The sequence below is a fragment of the Engystomops pustulosus genome, chromosome 3, assembly GCF_040894005.1.
Source record: "Engystomops pustulosus chromosome 3, aEngPut4.maternal, whole genome shotgun sequence".
Classification (NCBI taxonomy): Eukaryota; Metazoa; Chordata; class Amphibia; order Anura; family Leptodactylidae; genus Engystomops; species Engystomops pustulosus.
Window position 1 is genome coordinate 5913666 of NC_092413.1, and position 18083 is coordinate 5931748.

Below are 18083 nucleotides of genomic sequence, written 5' to 3' on the forward strand. Positions count from 1 at the left end.
ACACCCAGAGACTAAACTCTGCATAATAAGTCTTACTTTAATAATGCAAATACATTCATAACAAAGAAGTTTCAAAGAAAACAAAACTGCAAATAACTTAAAAAAAAAACGTCATAGTCATATAAATATTGTAGAGGCGAAGAGACATGGAGAACGAGCAAGAAGATTCTGGATCATACCAAGGGGGCGAGCTCGAGAGGAAAGGGCGATAGCAGGAGGTACAGAGAGCAGGAGGGGGCGAGCACAGAACGTAAAGAGAATTAAGGGCGAGAGCAGGAGGTGGCGACAGCAGGAGGTACAGAGAGCAGGAGGGGGCAAGCACGGGACGTACAGAGAGCAGGAGGGGGCGAGCACGGGACGCACAGAGAGCAGGAGGGGGTGAGCACGGGACGTACAGAGAGCAGGAGGGGGCGAGCACAGGAAGCACAGAGAGCAGGAGGGGGCGAGCACGGGACGCACAGAGAGCAGGAGGGGGCGAGCACGGGACGCACAGAGAGCAGGAGGGGGCGAGCACGGGACGCACAGAGAGCAGGAGGGGGCGAGCACGGGACGCACAGAGAGCAGGAGGGGGCGAGCACGTGAAGCACAGAGAGCAGGAGGGGGCGAGCAAGGGACGTACAGAGAGCAGGAGGGGGCGAGCACGGGACGCACAGAGAGCAGGAGGGGGCGAGCACGGGACGTACAGAGAGCAGGAGGGGGCGAGCACGGGACGCACAGAGAGCAGGAGGGGGCGAGCACGTGAAGCACAGAGAGCAGGAGGGGGCGAGCAAGGGACGTACAGAGAGCAGGAGGGGGCGAGCACGGGACGCACAGAGAGCAGGAGGGGGCGAGCAAGGGACGTACAGAGAGCAGGAGGGGGCGAGCACGGGACGCACAGAGAGCAGGAGGGGGCGAGCACGGGACGTACAGAGAGCAGGAGGGGGCGAGCACGAGACGTACAGAGAGCAGGAGGGGGCGAGCACGGGAAGCACAGAGAGCAGGAGGGGGCGAGCACGGGAAGCACAGAGAGCAGGAGGGGGCGAGCACGGGACGCACAGAGAGCAGGAAGGGGCGAGCACGGGACGTACAGAGAGCAGGAGGGGGCGAGCACTGGAAGCACAGAGAGCAGGAGGGGGCGAGCACGGGACGCACAGAGAGCAGGAGGGGGCGAGCACGGGACGCACAGAGAGCAGGAAGGGGCGAGCACGGGACGTACAGAGAGCAGGAGGGGGCGAGCACTGAAAGCACAGAGAGCAGGAGGGGGCGAGCACGGGAAGCACAGAGAGCAGGAGGGGGCGAGCACGGGAAGCACAGAGAGCAGGAGGGGGCGAGCACGGGAAGCACAGAGAGCAGGAGGGGGCGAGCACGGGAAGCACAGAGAGCAGGAGGGGGCGAGCACAGGAAGCACAGAGAGCAGGAGGTGGCGACAGCAGGAGGTACAGAGAGCAGGAGGGGGCGAGCACGGGACGCACAGAGAGCAGGAGGGGGCGAGCACGGGACGCACAGAGAGCAGGAGGGGGCGAGCACGGGACGCACAGAGAGCAGGAGGGGGCGAGCACGGGACGCACAGAGAGCAGGAGGGGGCGAGCACGGGAAGCACAGAGAGCAGGAGGGGGCGAGCACGGGACGCACAGAGAGCAGGAGGGGGCGAGCACTGGACGCACAGAGAGCAGGAGGGGGCGAGCACTGGACGCACAGAGAGCAGGAGGGGGCGAGCACTGGACGCACAGAGAGCAGGAGGGGGCGAGCACGGGACGCACAGAGAGCAGGAGGGGGCGAGCACGGGACGCACAGAGAGCAGGAGGGGGCGAGCACGGGACGTACAGAGAGCAGGAGGGGGCGAGCACGGGAAGCACAGAGAGCAGGAGGGGGCGAGCACGGGAAGCACAGAGAGCAGGAGGGGGCGAGCACAGGAAGCACAGAGAGCAGGAGGGGGCGAGCACGGGAAGCACAGGGAGCAGGAGGGGGCGAGCACGGGACGCACAGAGAGCGGGAGGGGGCGAGCACTGGACGCACAGAGAGCGGGAGGGGGCGAGCACTGGACGCACAGAGAGCGGGAGGGGGCGAGCACGGGAAGCACAGAGAGCAGGAGGGGGCGAGCACGGAAAGCACAGAGAGCAGGAGGGGGCGAGCACTGGACGCACAGAGAGCAGGAGGGGGCGAGCACTGGACGCACAGAGAGCAGGAGGGGGCGAGCACGGGACGCACAGAGAGCAGGAGGGGGCGAGCACGGGACGCACAGAGAGCAGGAGGGGGCGAGCACGGGACGCACAGAGAGCAGGAGGGGGCGAGCACGGGACGCACAGAGAGCAGGAGGGGGCGAGCACTGGACGCACAGAGAGCAGGAGGGGGCGAGCACGGGACGTACAGAGAGCAGGAGGGGGCGAGCACGGGAAGCACAGAGAGCAGGAGGGGGCGAGCACTGGACGCACAGAGAGCAGGAGGGGGCGAGCACGGGACGTACAGAGAGCAGGAGGGGGCGAGCACGGGAAGCACAGAGAGCAGGAGGGGGTGAGCACGGGAAGCACAGAGAGCAGGAGGGGGCGAGCACAGGAAGCACAGAGAGCAGGAGGGGGCGAGCACGGGAAACACAGGGAGCGGGAGGGGGGCGAGCACGGGACGCAAAGAGAGCAGGAGGGGGCGAGCACTGGACGCACAGAGAGCGGGTGGATGGGGGGGGGTATTGCGGTTGGGTGGATGGGTAAGAGTGGGTCACCGCCATGTGTGTTAGCTATAGAGATAGAGGAGGAAGCACGGGAATATCTATGGGAGGAGGTGAGGAACCAGAGGACTAGAAGGCACTTGAGCTAGGCACAGAATAATGGAGGCTACAGAAATTAGGTGACACTTTTCTATTAATGAACATACAAACTCAAATTTGTACTGAATTTATTCTCGGGACAATCGGCAAATTCTTGCATGGAATGTTGGGTAATATGTACAGAGGGTCATCTGACCTCAGCTGTTATAAGTCATAGTACCAACTTCAGCAACTGACAAAATGACTGGGTCCTCCTTAAATCAGCCCGGAACGTCTTCAAAGAGCTTTTTACTTTAACGTTTCCCTCGTGTAGGTATTTTTTGGTTACTTGACCTAATTTGGGTATTTTTAAATCTGATTCCACCAGTACTGTATGGACAAGGCCAGCGTGTTCATACAGAGATGTGTCCATCACTACCACACTCCACGGCAGTGACTTTTCTCTAAGGCTGCATGCACACTTACGTGTGCACGTCGGCGAACGGGAGAGGAGGAGAGGATAAGCGCTACTACAAGGCACCCGCCGCCCTAATACGGGAAAAGATAGGACAAGTCCCATCTTTTCCCGGGTACGGTGCCGCACCTCTCCATACGGCTCCTTGCACCCATTGCCGGCCTTAGGCGGTCGAATATACGTCCCCAGCGGTCGTGTGAATTCGCCCCAAGACCCCGGTGATGACTTACACGTCCATGTACACACAAGCAATTGCCTACTATTAGCATACTGCAGGTCACTTACATTAGCGCTCATTATCACCAGAGATAATTCATATATTGTCTTTCACCTTTCTTCCGGACCCTGTGAAGTGGTAACAGATGTGCGGTGCCTAAACTCAAGAAACAGAAAGGGAGATGGGGACAGTACATGAGGGACACCCCTGACCAGACACATGGCCCCCCCACGCCCGTCAGGAGGTTGTTGTGCCATACTGAGTGGTGCCTAGTAATACACCTACTTATGTTCTGGAATATAAGACGGGTCAAGCCAAGTAGTGTTTAGTGTGGTCCATGTGGCTACGGGTATTTGCCGATTGTCCCGTAGTCATGGTCAGTAACGGGAAAGTATGACACTTGGGGTGCGGTGATGGAGAGGATGTTGGCAGGTTCCGAGTGGAGAGACCCCCAGGTATTACAGACTTTGGGATGGTTTTTGTCCTTGTGGATTATAACCCGGAGGTAGACGACCAGTACGGATGGGTAAAACCTTGCAGCCGTGCAGTCGCAACGTTAGTTATATTTCGCGGGTGAGATTGTATCTGGCAATGACGTAGGAGACGTGTGGACAGAGCCTCATTCTGTCCTCTCAGCGTATGACTGCAGCCCGTCTGATGGGAAAGGGACAAGGGTGGATGGGTTCCAAAAATTAAGCCTAAAAAAAGTACAGAAATAAGAAAACAAAAAGATCTTACAGTCACTGTGCTGGATGACACCCACCCCAGCAAGAATGACGGGAAATACACAAGGAGGGACTGGTATCGGGGGAAATCTTACTCTGGACTTACTGAAGGCCAGCAATCCCTTCCGTGCACGATGGGTGTTGTGTTTCCACATTTCTATCATTATTGGGGGAAGTAATCTAGGAGTTGGGTTCTTTAAAGAACAGAGGGTCAACAGGATGGAGATCAATGGTAAAAGACCCCAAACACATGGAGCAAGGGAAGCCCCATCCACCATCAGGATACCAGGAGTGAAGGGAATATCCATGGGGAAGACACGTCCTCTTGGAATAGCGACACGTGGATCTTAAACAATGGCAGATAATGGTCAGTAGAAACATGGAGTCTGCAAATACGGGTCTATGCATAAAGGGTATGCAGACAGGTCAACCGGGAGAGGCAACGGGAGGAAGGGGTTAACGCAGGACAAATCATAAGAGGTCATAGAAGGGGGTGCGACAATTCAGAGGAGGGAAACGTGTGTTAGCTTGGGATGGGATTATCATGTCCAGGATGCAGAGGGTGGAGGCATAACACAAGAGTAAGGGGTTACAAGGAGAAGGATTAGGTAGAAGATGTACAGGGTCAGAAGAGAGGTTAGGTGTCTCCAAACCTACAAAGCTTCAGTAACTGTTTACAGACTATGACTATATTCACATCACCACCAAGTCAACCATCCAGTGGACACTCAACCACAGAGAGACCACGCCGATATATTATAACCCTTGTACCATCTACAAGACCTTCTCGAGAGCACCCTCATACTGTGCCTCATCACCCTACAGGACCCATCACTGACCAATGGTGTTTTCTAAAACCTTCATGCCCTATAGGATGCACAGCCTTGTTATTCGATGCCCCAAGATTAAGCATGTTCTACACCTTGGAGGTTCTCCATGTTACCAACCAATGCAAACACCTTACAGAACACTTGTTCTTCTGAACCAAATACCAAACCTTGGATAACTTGACTCTCTCAACCTGTGTCCATCACCATACCCAACTATTTCAAATCCTACTACAGCCTTACCCTAAAGAACCCAGATTTTACCATTACCTAACAAACTTGTTATGCGATGAACCAAACTTTTGAGTGTTCCATCTCTGGGAGGTCCCATGGCCAGCGCTGCATTCAGCTTCCGGCTAGCCATGCCCACCCATCCCTACTCCTAACGTTGTATTATGCGGGATGGTTAAGCATGGCCGGTTGCCTTGGCTGGCCGGAAGATGAGTGCAGAACGGCTTCAGTGCCCCTCTTCGATTACATGGGGCATGGACCAGAGAGATCGCAGTGCTGGTGGCCGGGAGGTTAGTGCATGTCACCCAAGTGGGTTTTTTATACCCTCGGACAACCCCTTTAACGATGTCACAGAGAAAGAAAGAAGAGACAATGACCCATCAAGTCCAATCAGCTTCTCTTGGGCATAACACTGTGAGGCTGGAGACAGCAATAGACTGAACATCAGCCCCAAGTCAACCCAACAGAAACTGCCTGGAGCTGAAGGATTCTACTTATTCTACAGCAATTCCAAGGGTGGTCACAGTATGAATGAGAAGCTAGCCCAAGATAAGGCAAGAAGCCAGCCCAAGATAATAGACAATATGTACGAGATCCCAAGTCAGCCATCGAGCCCAGGATTAGATGATCCATCGACAACATCCCAGATGCGCTCCCAAATCAGCCACCGAGCCAAAGATTAGGCGAGCTATAATCATCATCCTGGACCTGCCCCCAAAAAGCCCAAAATTAGACGATCTAATTATAACATCCCAGACGCAACCCCAAATCAGCCACCAAGCCCAAGATTAGACGATCTACCGACAACGCCCCAAACGTGTCCTCAAATCAGACACCGAGCCAAACATTAGACGGTCTACCGATAACACTTCAAACATGTCTCGAAATTAGCCACTGAGCCAACGTTAAGGCGAGCCATGGACAACACCCTGGACATGCTCCCAAATCAGCCATTAAGCCAAAGCTTGATAACATCACAGATTTGTCCTTAAATCTGACACCAAGCCAAAGATCAGACAGGCCATAGACAAAATCATAGATAATCGCCATAAACGGCCACTGGGTTAAAAATTACACGAGCTAAAGACATGTTTCAGGACAGGTCCACAGGTTAGCCACTGAGCCCAAAATTAGGCCATCTATAAAAAAACATCCTGAACAAGCCCCAAAGTCAGCTACGAAGTCCAAGATTACTTGATGTATAGACAACATCCAAAATGAGCCCCCAAAAACAGCCACTGAGCCCAAGGTAAGCCGCTCTATAGACAACATCCCGGACGAGCCCCCAATATGTTTAAGTAGGATACATGAATTAAAAATTAATTGAATCTTTCGGAAAACTTCAGTTGCATCGAATGTTTAGGTTTTGTAGAATTACATGATCATTTTATATAAAAACAGCTGCTTATTGAGGCCAAGGGTACAGAACAGTAATAAATGTGGTAATAATCTAAATGACTCTACGATACGGATCTTTCTTGTTTACACAATTTCTCTCCTTCACCATCGTCTACACTTCTCTCATCAATCATTAACTTCTTGCTGATTTTTGACGTGTTGATGACCATGACGTGAGTCAACAGACATCTCAGATTCATTCCTTTTACTTTCCTCTGGCAGGTCATTGTACCCAGCCCCGCAACACAGCACTCACTCACACCGACACGTAACAAACATATGAAATACACGCTACTCACGCGGAGCGCAGGCTAGGATCAGCTATGTTATGACAGGGTGGGTGACATGCAGGAGAGGTTATGGAGTGAGGGGTGGGCTGACAAGATAGGTGCATGCAGTCATCAGTGGTGACCACCAGCTGCCATGATGGATCGGGGAGGGTTATCACACAGTATTGTAGAGCGGTCACCTCCAGTGGATAATAGAATAATCGGATTATGATTGGTCTGGGACATGTGATCGGTATATGGCGCACACTGCTGCCCCTTAACAGTAGGGCACATCCTCAAACAGTGTAATGTAATAACTATGAAATGGAGGGAGTATAATAGAAGGGGATGGGATGCCCCTCATCACTGCTTTAGGATAGCATTAAAACTCCTTCCTTCATACCTTAAATTACACATACTCACCTGTCCTCCTCTTCTTCTTCAGCCTGGCACTTGTCGTCTTTAATCTTGAAACGCTGGGATCGCCTGAAAAGAAGACTTCTAAAAAGCAGCCCGGAGCGTTGGGATGCGATGTCCGGTGCTCCGGGCTGCTAATTATGCACGCCTCTTGCGTGACATCACCTCCCTCTCCAGCATGGCAGAAGTAGGTGGCAAGAGGCGTGAATAATTAGCAGCCCGGAACGCGGGACATCCCAACCCCATGCTCCGGGCTGCTCTTTAGAAGTCTTCTTTTCAGGCAATCCCAGCGTTTCAAGATCGAAGAAGACAAGCGTCGGGATCAAGATAAAGAGGAGGACAGGTGAGTATGTGTAGGTTTCATTTTGATTTAAGGTAGAGGTCGCTTTCCTTTCATATAATCATCAGTATAATTTATACATCACATTCAGGCTGCTGGGAGCCTAGTGAGGGGGTGTCCTGTCCTGTTATAGGGCACAGTGTGGCTCTTTATGATCGCTGCGCTCCTGGAGTTCATGATGGCGGATGTGTACTTACCCCACTCCACTCGACGCCGCCCATACTCACTTCTTCGGAGCCCTCTGTGCCGCTCTCGTACTTTACACTACTTCGGGCACTGTCCCGTCCTTTCTTTCTTTGCTCTTGGGATTCTCCGTCTTTTAGAAGTTGGGCAACTTTTGTCTGGTTGACGGGATCCAGTCCCTGGGGATGACGTTACGCTCTGATCAGTATCAGTATACCCAGATAGCACCGCCACTCGGCCACCAGTATAACCCTGGGCCCGTGACCACGTAGGCAGATCTCACCTGTTTACGTGACCGTATAGCGCACTCCTCCAGCGTCTCGGCTGCCTCCAGCTTGCCCTGTCGTCGATACAAGGCGCCTAGGTTTCGTAGTGTGGTGTTTACTGTGGGACTAGAGATACAAAAACTAAGATTTTAGAACCTGCTGGTCAGAAGGGACGTCTACAAGATGGACACTAGCGCTCGCATAGTGGACTAACCTGTTCACCCGACAGGCCTTGTACCAGCCCCCGTACTCGGAGTACGGTGTCCCATCATTATTCGGAGTCTGCAGAGAGATAATACGGACAAAATCAGGACTGAGGAAGTAGAGAAGGTACAAAGCTACAGAGAACAGCAGAACGGTGGGATGGTATCACCAGCAGGCCACAAACTAGAAGTCAGTCAAACACAAAGTACAACATCGCTGCCTCAGGGATCAAACTACATCTTCATAATCATCCCCCAGATCCTACAACAGCTCAGCTACTCTGTCTGACCGCCGGGCTCAGTGCCATCTCACCCTTCATGTAGGATCCCCAGCCCAGGCTCAGAGGGACCGATCAGCCTCTCAGTCCAGGAATATCAGTCCAGCTCAGTCCCCACATACCCCCCCCCCCATTCAGGCCCCATCTGACCCTTACTCCAGTGCAGTTGTAGAGATAAAGCTCCCACCACCCCAATCCCTCTCCCCATCCCTCAAGGTAGACAGAAGACACTGCAGGCCCTGACCTTGCTCATCTCCTCCCGTTCCTCTGCATGCATCCAAATAGGCTTGTGATCGTCTGCAGGACACAAAATGCACAACAGTGAGATGTAAAACACAACACATACAGGACCTCAGCTCTCAAGACTCCAAACTCACCATCTACAGAGCCAAACTCCTTGACGTGGGCCTGTGTCAGGATGTCCTTGTACAGCTGCTCTGCCGCCTTGTATTTTGCTTGTTTCAGGTAACATGAGGCCTGGAGAAGAGAGATGAGCATATTACCACCCTCTGTGTGTACCACCCCATCGTCACAGCTAGAGAAGCCCAATATCATACCCAGTCCCGTACCCACCACAGACACATCGTAACCCATCCAACCACCAGACACCTCCCCCATACATATCAATAGGAGGCCGTCCACCACCTCGGGACCACTTCCTCCATACCAGATTGTTCTTGGTTTTGGCAACATTTGGATCGTCAGGTCCTAGCCGGGCTTGGTATATCTCCAGCGCACGGCAGTAGTAATATTCTACTTCGTCGTATTTCCCTTGGTTCTGGCACAGCAGCGCCAAGTTATTCAACTGCTTTGCCACATCTGGATGATCCTTCCCGAGAACCTGGACCGAAAGAGATCAGGAGAGGATGACAAGGGGAAACAGGTGGGAAGACAAGAAGGAGGTAGGACACAGGAACATAAGACATGGAGCAGGGGAGGCGGACAGATGCCTGGAGACTGGAATGGACAGATGGGCTGTAGGGAAGGAGACATGGAGAAGTGTTGTGTACAGTGAGACCACCGTTACCTTCTCCCGGATTTCCAGCGCTCTCTTGCACAGAGGTTCGGCTTCCCGGTATTTTCCTCTTTTCCCGTACAGAACTGCCAGGTTATTGAGCGTCGCTGCCACCTGTAAAGACGCCACCATCAACTCTGCACCTCTCTATGGATGACACCTCTATCCAACGCATCTTACACACTTACCGCTGGGTGGTCCTTTCCTAGGGTCTTCTCTCTGATGGACAGGGCATCGTTTAGAAGATGAGCAGCTTCCTTGTACTTGTTCTGGTCCCTGTACACCAGTGCCAGGATGTTTAACATGGTGGCCACATCAGGATGGTCATGTCCAGAGGTTTTCTCCAGGTCTTCCAAAGCTTGCTTACAGAGTGGCACAGCCACCTCGTACCGACCTTGAGAAGCATACTGGATGACTAGATTGTGCAAGGTGCGGAGTCGTGCCGGGATCTCATAGCCGCCCTGTTGGGCAGCCGCCGCGGCTGCGCTGTGCTGGTGCGACACTGAACAGAGAAAGAGACCATCTAATGAACGTCCTACACCAATGGTAAAGAAGCCAAACCCAACCAAACTGACCTCTACTGAACCTTTTCATAGACCAATCCTCCGACCAACCCAAGCCAATGACCATCACCAAATCTTGCCCTACACTGAAGATATAAGACTGATGCTTTGCTCAACTCAACCAGAGGACCTTCACTGAACCTCATCATAGATCAAGAAACGATGCTCCGAGCAACTCAACAAGAAGATCTCCACCTAACTCCATTGTACACTAATGACACAGTAGCAATTTCTTGACCAAATCCTGTAACTGATGCTCTGACCTTACAAACCAGGTGACCTCCAACAAAGAAGACTGATGCTTTCCTCAACGCAACCAGATGACCTCCATCACTTTTTCAAATATTTTGATAAAGGAAAAATGCTCTGAGCAAATAACAAAGTGACCTCTATTTTATCATACACCGATGATGATATAGGAGGACCAACTCAACCACATGGCCTCCAACATTACCTCAACCCAATGATCCTGTAATGACTTTCCAACCATCCCAACGAGAGGACCTCCACCAAACATTACCATACATCGATGAAACTAGAGTGATTCTGCGACCAACTCAACAAGATAACCTCCATCAATACCTGTCATAGATTGTGCTAGAAGAACGATGCTCCCAGCAACTCATCCAGATAGGAGGACTAAGTCAACCAATGGCCATCACCAAACCTCATCCTGAGGTACCCGTCATCGATGAGACCACAGACTCAACAGCATGACCGCCACCAAACTCTTGAGGCTTTTACTACTCACTGCCTTGTCCTGACTCTTCCTCCTCGTTGGGGAAAAGCTCATCCAGATTGTCTTTATTGGAGTCTCCTTCCTTCTCCTCCTGTGGGCAGGACATGAAGGAGGACTTGTAAGGTGTGGATAAGGGTGAGCGGTATTCTCCACACACCACTTGTAGAAGTGCATTAGTTTGGATTCGGCATAGGACGCGCTCTTACCGTGGGTGACACGTCTTCATCGTATTTCTTCAGCTGGTTCATGAACTCCAGGTGCTTCTTCTCCTCCTCTAGCTGGGCCACGTTCTGCTCGCTGTGCTGCAGCTTCTGCTGGGTATTGGCCAGCTCGTCCCGCAGCCACTGGTTCTCCTGGCACAGTCGTCTTACCTGCGCTCGCAGCTTCTGCTTCTCCGACTCCACGGCCGTCAGATGATTGGATAACGCCATCATCAGCTAAAGGGAAAAGTATGCTGTAAGGTCATGGGTCACTGCGGGCGCCATCACGCTCCATATAGGGCACGGCTCACCTGCGCTTCCCCCAGACCCAGCTCAATCATCTCCACAGATTTGCGGAGCAGGCCAGACTTCTCGTGCACCAGGTTGGCCTCTTCATCTTTCTTCAGGCATTTGATGGTCTCCAGGAGGCTGTGGAGGATGGAGTTGTGCTCATTGCGCAGAGCCTCCAGCCCCTGCATCACCAGCTTAGTGTTAGAGATAATCTCCTCCTGGGACAACTTGTCCAGCTTCTCCTCCCGGGGGTACATCATCACTGACATGTCCTGAAACACAAACGGGTGGGTGCACCATCAGCAACCAGACCTAAAAACTCCACGCATGTAACGTTAGGTTGCACCCGTCATCCTTTGCATCTACAGATTTGGGGATCCATGATCTACATATTCTGTGCACATGACGCAGGCGCCCCCTCCTGGCCGGCTGTGTAGCTGCACCGTGTATGACACCTGGATGAGGCAGGAGGAATGTGATGGGTGCGGCACAACAACACACGGCGAGGACACATGACAGGGAAGGTGCTGCACCCACCCACCAAGATGCACGGTACAGAAGTAAAGCCAGGGGATGCAACAATACTGACCTCCAAATACTCAGCACCGCACAAGTCTCCCCGAAATACATCAGCACTTATTATTCATCAACATGTCACCCCAATGTCCAGAATCCAACCCCCCCCCCAACTACAATCTCTTGTCACCTACCTCATCAACAACAACACTACCATCACCTACCCCTCTGACTACAATCCCCCTGCTCATCACCTACCCCTCTGACTACAATCCCCCTGCTCATCACCTACCCCTCTGACTACAACCTGTCATCTACCTCACCAACAACAACCTCCAGTTACCTACACCACTGACCACAACCCCCTAACCCATCACCTACACCACCGACTACAACCCCCAAGCCCATCACCTACACCACTGACCACAACCCCCTAACCCATCACCTACACCACCGACTACAACCCCTGAGCCATCACCTACACCACGACTACAACCCCTGAGCCATCACCTACACCACCGACTACAACCCACGAGCCCATCACCTACACCACCGACTACAACCCAGGAGCTCATCACCTACACCAACCCCCGAGCCCATCACCTACACCACCGACTACAACCTCCCTAACCCATCACCTACACCACCGACTACAACCCCTGAGCCCATCACCTACACCACGACTACAACCCACGAGCCCATCACCTACACCACCGACTACAACCCCATAACCCATCACCTACACCACCGACTACAACCTCCCTAACCCATCACCTATACCGCCGACTACAACCCCCGAGCCCATCACCTACACCACCGACTACAACCCCCTAACCCATCACCTACACCACCGACTACAACCCCCTAACGCATCACCTACACCACCGACTACAACCCCCTAACCCATCACCTACACCACGACTACAACCCCTGAGCCATCACCTACACCACCGACTACAACCCCCTAACCCATCACCTACACCACCGACTACAACCCCAGAGCCCATCACCTACACCACCGACTACAACCCCCGAGCCCATCACCTACACCACCGACTACAACCCCCTAACCCATCACCTACACCACCGACTACAACCCCCTAACCCATCACCTACACCACCGACTACAACCCCCTAACCCATCACCTACACCACGACTACAACCCACGAGCCCATCACCTACACCACCGACTACAACCCCCGAGCCCATCACCTACACCACCGACTACAACCCCCGAGCCCATCACCTACACCACCGACTACAACCCCCTAACCCATGACCTACACCACCGACTACAACCCCCAAGCCCATGACCTACACCACCGACTACAACCCCCGAGCCCATGACCTACACCACCGACTACAACCCCCTAACCCATCACCTACACCACTGACTACAACCCCCGAGCCCATGACCTACACCACCGACTACAACCCCCGAGCCCATGACCTACACCACCGACTACAACCCCCGAGCCCATGACCTACACCACCGACTACAACCCCCGAGCCCATGACCTACACCACCGACTACAACCCCCGAGCCCATGACCTACACCACCGACTACAACCCCCGAGCCCATCACCTACACCACCAACTACATCAACTACAACCCCCGGCCCATCACCTACACCACCGACTACAACCCCCTAACCCATCACCTACACCACCGACTACAACCCCAGAGCCCATCACCTACACCACCGACTACAACCCCAGAGCCCATCACTTACACCACCGACTACAACCCCCTAACCCATCACCTACACCACCAACTACAACCCCCTAACCCATCACCTACACCACCAACTACAACCCCCTAACCCATCACCTACACTACCAACTACATCAACTACAACCCCCGGCCCATCACCTACACCACCAACTACATCAACTACAACCCCCCAGACCATCACCTACACCACCAACTACATCAACTACAACCCCCGGCCCATCACCTACACCACCAACTACATCAACTACAACCCACGGCCCATCACCTACACCACCAACTACATCAACTACAACCTACACCACCAACTACTTCAACTACAACCTACACCACCAACTACATCAACTACAACCCCCCAGCCCATCGCCTACACCACCAACTACATCAACTACAACCCCCGGCCCATCACCTACACCACCGACTACAACCTACACCACCAACTACAACCCCCTAACCCATCACCTACACCACCAACTACATCAACTACAACCCCCTAACCCATCACCTACACCACCGACTACAACCCCCTAACCCATCACCTACACCACCGACTACAACCCCCTAACCCATCACCTACACCACCGACTACAACCCCCTAACCCATCACCTACACCACCGACTACAACCCCCTAACCCATCACCTACACCACCGACTACAACCCCCTAACCCATCACCTACACCACCGACTACAACCCCCTAACCCATCACCTACACCACCGACAACAACCCCCTAACCCATCACCTACACCACCAACTACAACCCCCGAGCCCATCACCTACACCACCGACTACAACCCCCTAACCCATCACCTACACCACCGACTACAACCCCCGAGCCCATCACCTACACCACCGACTACAACCCCCTAACCCATCACCTACACCACCGACTACAACCCCCGAGCCCATCACCTACACCACCGACTACAACCCCCGAGCCCATGACCTACACCACCGACTACAACCCCCTAACCCATCACCTACACCACCGACTACAACCCCCGAGCCCATCACCTACACCACCGACTACAACCCCCGAGCCCATCACCTACACCACCAACTACAACCCCCGAGCCCATCACTTACACCACCGACTACAACCCCCTAACCCATCACCTACACTACCAACTACATCAACTACAACCCCCGGCCCATCACCTACACCACCGACTACAACCCCCTATCCCATCATCTACACCACCGACTACAACCCCCTATCCCATCACCTACACCACCAACTACAACCCCAGAGCCCATCACCTACACCACCGACTACAACCCCCTAACCCATCACCTACACCACCGACTACAACCCCCTATCCCATCACCTACACCACCAACTACAACCCCCTATCCCATCACCTACACCACCGACTACAACCCCCTAACCCATCACCTACACCACCAACTACATCAACTACAACCCCCTATCCCATCACCTACACCACCGACTACAACCCCCTAACCCATCACCTACACCACCGACTACAACCTACACCACCAACTACAACCCCCTAACCCATCACTAATCCTTTGCTACGGGAACAGTCACACCCCCAAGCAAAAAAAAAAACCCCAGAAAAGAAAGCGTTAAATCCACTACATGCACATCACATCCTCTCACCTCTGTGACCATCGGTCACCCCCGCCCCCACATCAACCAGAAACATTACAGACCCTCTGCTACGGACAGTCACCCCCCCACCACCCCCCTAACAAAGAAAAGAAAAAACTATAGCCCCAGACATCGAGGCGTTAAATCCTCTACATGCACATGATATCCGCTCCCCTCTGACCATGAGATACGGACTATAAACCCAGTGACACCCCAAATTCCTGCAGCGTCAGCATCACATTCCCCTCCTCCACACAGAGCACCCCAGGACCTCAGAAGTCACCCCACATCTACATCCCCTACATCAGCTCCTCATACAGGATCGGGCAGGATCCACCAGGCAGCACCCCCAGTAGCATCTAGTACAGCACCTCCCCCCCCCCCCCCCCCAAATCACCCCCAGTTCTGCCCTACACAGCCATTAACCCCCACGGCCCTGGATGTGGCCACCCTGCAGCCACCAGTCATCAGTGACTCACAGCTGTCATTATGTCATTAACCCCTTCCCTCCCCAGCTATACACAGACTGCAGGAGGTAGCATTAACCCCTTCCCTCCCCAGCTACAGAGAGACTGCAGGAGGTATCATTAACCCCTTCCCTCCCCAGCTACACAGAGACTGCAGGAGGTAGCATTAACCCCTTCCCTCCCCAGCTACACAGAGACTGCAGGAGGTAGCATTAACCCCTTCCCTCCCCAGCTACACAGAGACTGCAGGAGGTAGCATTAACCCCTTCCCTCCCCAGCTATACAGAGACTGCAGGAGGTAGCATTAACCCCTTCCCTCCCCAGCTACACAGAGACTGCAGGAGGTAGCATTAACCCCTTCCCTCCCCAGCTACACAGAGACTGCAGGAGGTCACATTAACCCCTTCCCTCCCCAGCTATACAGAGACTGCAGGAGGTCACATTAACCCCTTCCCTCCCCAGCTATACACAGACTGCAGGAGGTAGCATTAACCCTTTCCCTCCCCAGCTACACAGAGACTGCAGGAGGTAGCATTAACCCCTTCCCTCCCCAGCTATACAGAGACTGCAGGAGGTAGCATTAACCCCTTCCCTCCCCAGCTATACACAGAGACTGCAGGAGGTAGCATTGACCCCTTCCCTCCCCAGCTATACAGAGACTGCAGGAGGTTGCATTAACCCCTTCCACTCCCCTCTATACACAGAATACAGGAGGTAGCATTAACCCCTTCCCTCCCCTTCTATACAGAGACTGCAGATGCTAGCATTAACCCCTTCCCTCCCCCTCTATACACAGACTGCAGGAGGTAGTGGAACAGTCTGCCCCCAGTGTCCTCCCCTCACTCTCACCTCACACACAGACTGAGGAGCGGTGGCTCCAGGGGCCACAACCTGACTGCAGAGACCACCTGAGCGCCGGCTGGAGGAGCAGGAGCCGCAGGACGTCTCCTCCTCAGCTTCCTGTACAATCGCCTCCCCCTCCACAGTCACCAGCACACGCCCAGCACTGCGGCCACCCCCTGCACCAGACACTGCACAGACAGGGGAGATACATACATACACTGCACAGACAGGGGAGATACATACATACACTGCACCAGACACGGGAGATACATACATACATACACTGCACAGACAGGGGAGATACATACATACACTGCACCAGACACGGGAGATACATACATACATACACTGCACAGACAGGGGAGATACATACATACATACATACACTGCACAGACAGGGGAGATACATACATGCACTGCACCAGACACTGCACAGACAGGGGAGATACATACATACACTGCACCAGACACTGCACAGACTTGGGAGATACATACATACACTGCACCAGACACTGCACAGACAGGGGAGATACATACATACACTGCACCAGACACTGCACGGACAGGGGAGATACATACATACACTGCACCAGACACGGGAGATACATACATACACTGCACCAGACACTGCACAGACAGGGGAGATACATACATACACTGCACCAGACACTGCACAGACAGGGGAGATACATACATACACTGCACCAGACAGGAGAGATACATACACTGCACCAGACACTGCACAGACAGGGGAGATACATACATACACTGCACCAGACACTGCACAGACAGGGGAGATACATACATACACTGCACCAGACACTGCACAGACAGGGGAGATACATACATACACTGCACCAGACACTGCACAGACAGGGGAGATACACACATACACTGCACCAGACCCTGCACAGACAGGGGAGATACATACATACACTGCACCAGACACTGCACCAGACAGGAGAGATACATACACTGCACCAGACACTGCACAGACAGGGGAGATACATACATACACTGCACCAGACACTGCACAGACAGGGGAGATACATACATACACTGCACCAGACACTGCACAGACAGGAGAGATACATACACTGCACCAGACACTGCACAGACAGGGGAGATACATACATACACTGCACCAGACACTGCACAGACAGGGGAGATACATACATACACTGCACCAGACACTGCACAGACAGGGGAGATACATACATACACTGCACAGACAGGGGAGATACATACATACATACACTGCACAGACAGGGGAGATACATACACTGCACCAGACACTGCACAGACAGGGGAGATACATACATACACTGCACCAGACACTGCACAGACAGGGGAGATACATACACTGCACCAGACACTGCACAGACAGGGGAGATACATACATACACTGCACCAGACAGGGGAGATACATACATACACTGCACCAGACACTGCACAGACAGGGGAGATACATACATACACTGCACAGACAGGGGAGATACATACATACACTGCACAGACAGGGGAGATACATACATACACTGCACAGACAGG

General features: G+C 53.4%; 1 protein-coding gene across 3 annotated transcripts in view; it reads right to left on the reverse strand.

Moving 5' to 3' along the window:
- KLC4 (kinesin light chain 4) overlaps nucleotides 1-18083 on the reverse strand; it is a 60871-nt gene that overhangs the window by 4394 nt on the left and 38394 nt on the right. The window contains exons 1-12 of one of the 3 annotated variants that reach the window (XM_072139843.1): nucleotides 16539-16661; nucleotides 11377-11628; nucleotides 11072-11302; nucleotides 10878-10956; nucleotides 9752-10065; nucleotides 9576-9677; nucleotides 9216-9389; nucleotides 8926-9025; nucleotides 8793-8845; nucleotides 8282-8349; nucleotides 8085-8193; nucleotides 7816-7980 (exon numbers count right to left, since the gene is read on the reverse strand). In XM_072139843.1, the coding sequence (XP_071995944.1) occupies nucleotides 7816-7980; nucleotides 8085-8193; nucleotides 8282-8349; nucleotides 8793-8845; nucleotides 8926-9025; nucleotides 9216-9389; nucleotides 9576-9677; nucleotides 9752-10065; nucleotides 10878-10956; nucleotides 11072-11302; nucleotides 11377-11625 (1644 nt within the window). In that variant the 5' untranslated portion in view covers nucleotides 11626-11628; nucleotides 16539-16661. Of the gene's footprint in view, nucleotides 1-2781; nucleotides 4110-7815; nucleotides 7981-8084; nucleotides 8194-8281; nucleotides 8350-8792; nucleotides 8846-8925; nucleotides 9026-9215; nucleotides 9390-9575; nucleotides 9678-9751; nucleotides 10066-10877; nucleotides 10957-11071; nucleotides 11303-11376; nucleotides 11629-16538; nucleotides 16662-18083 lie in introns of those variants that run through there. The other 2 variants (XM_072139845.1, XM_072139842.1) reach the window with 2 other exon arrangements.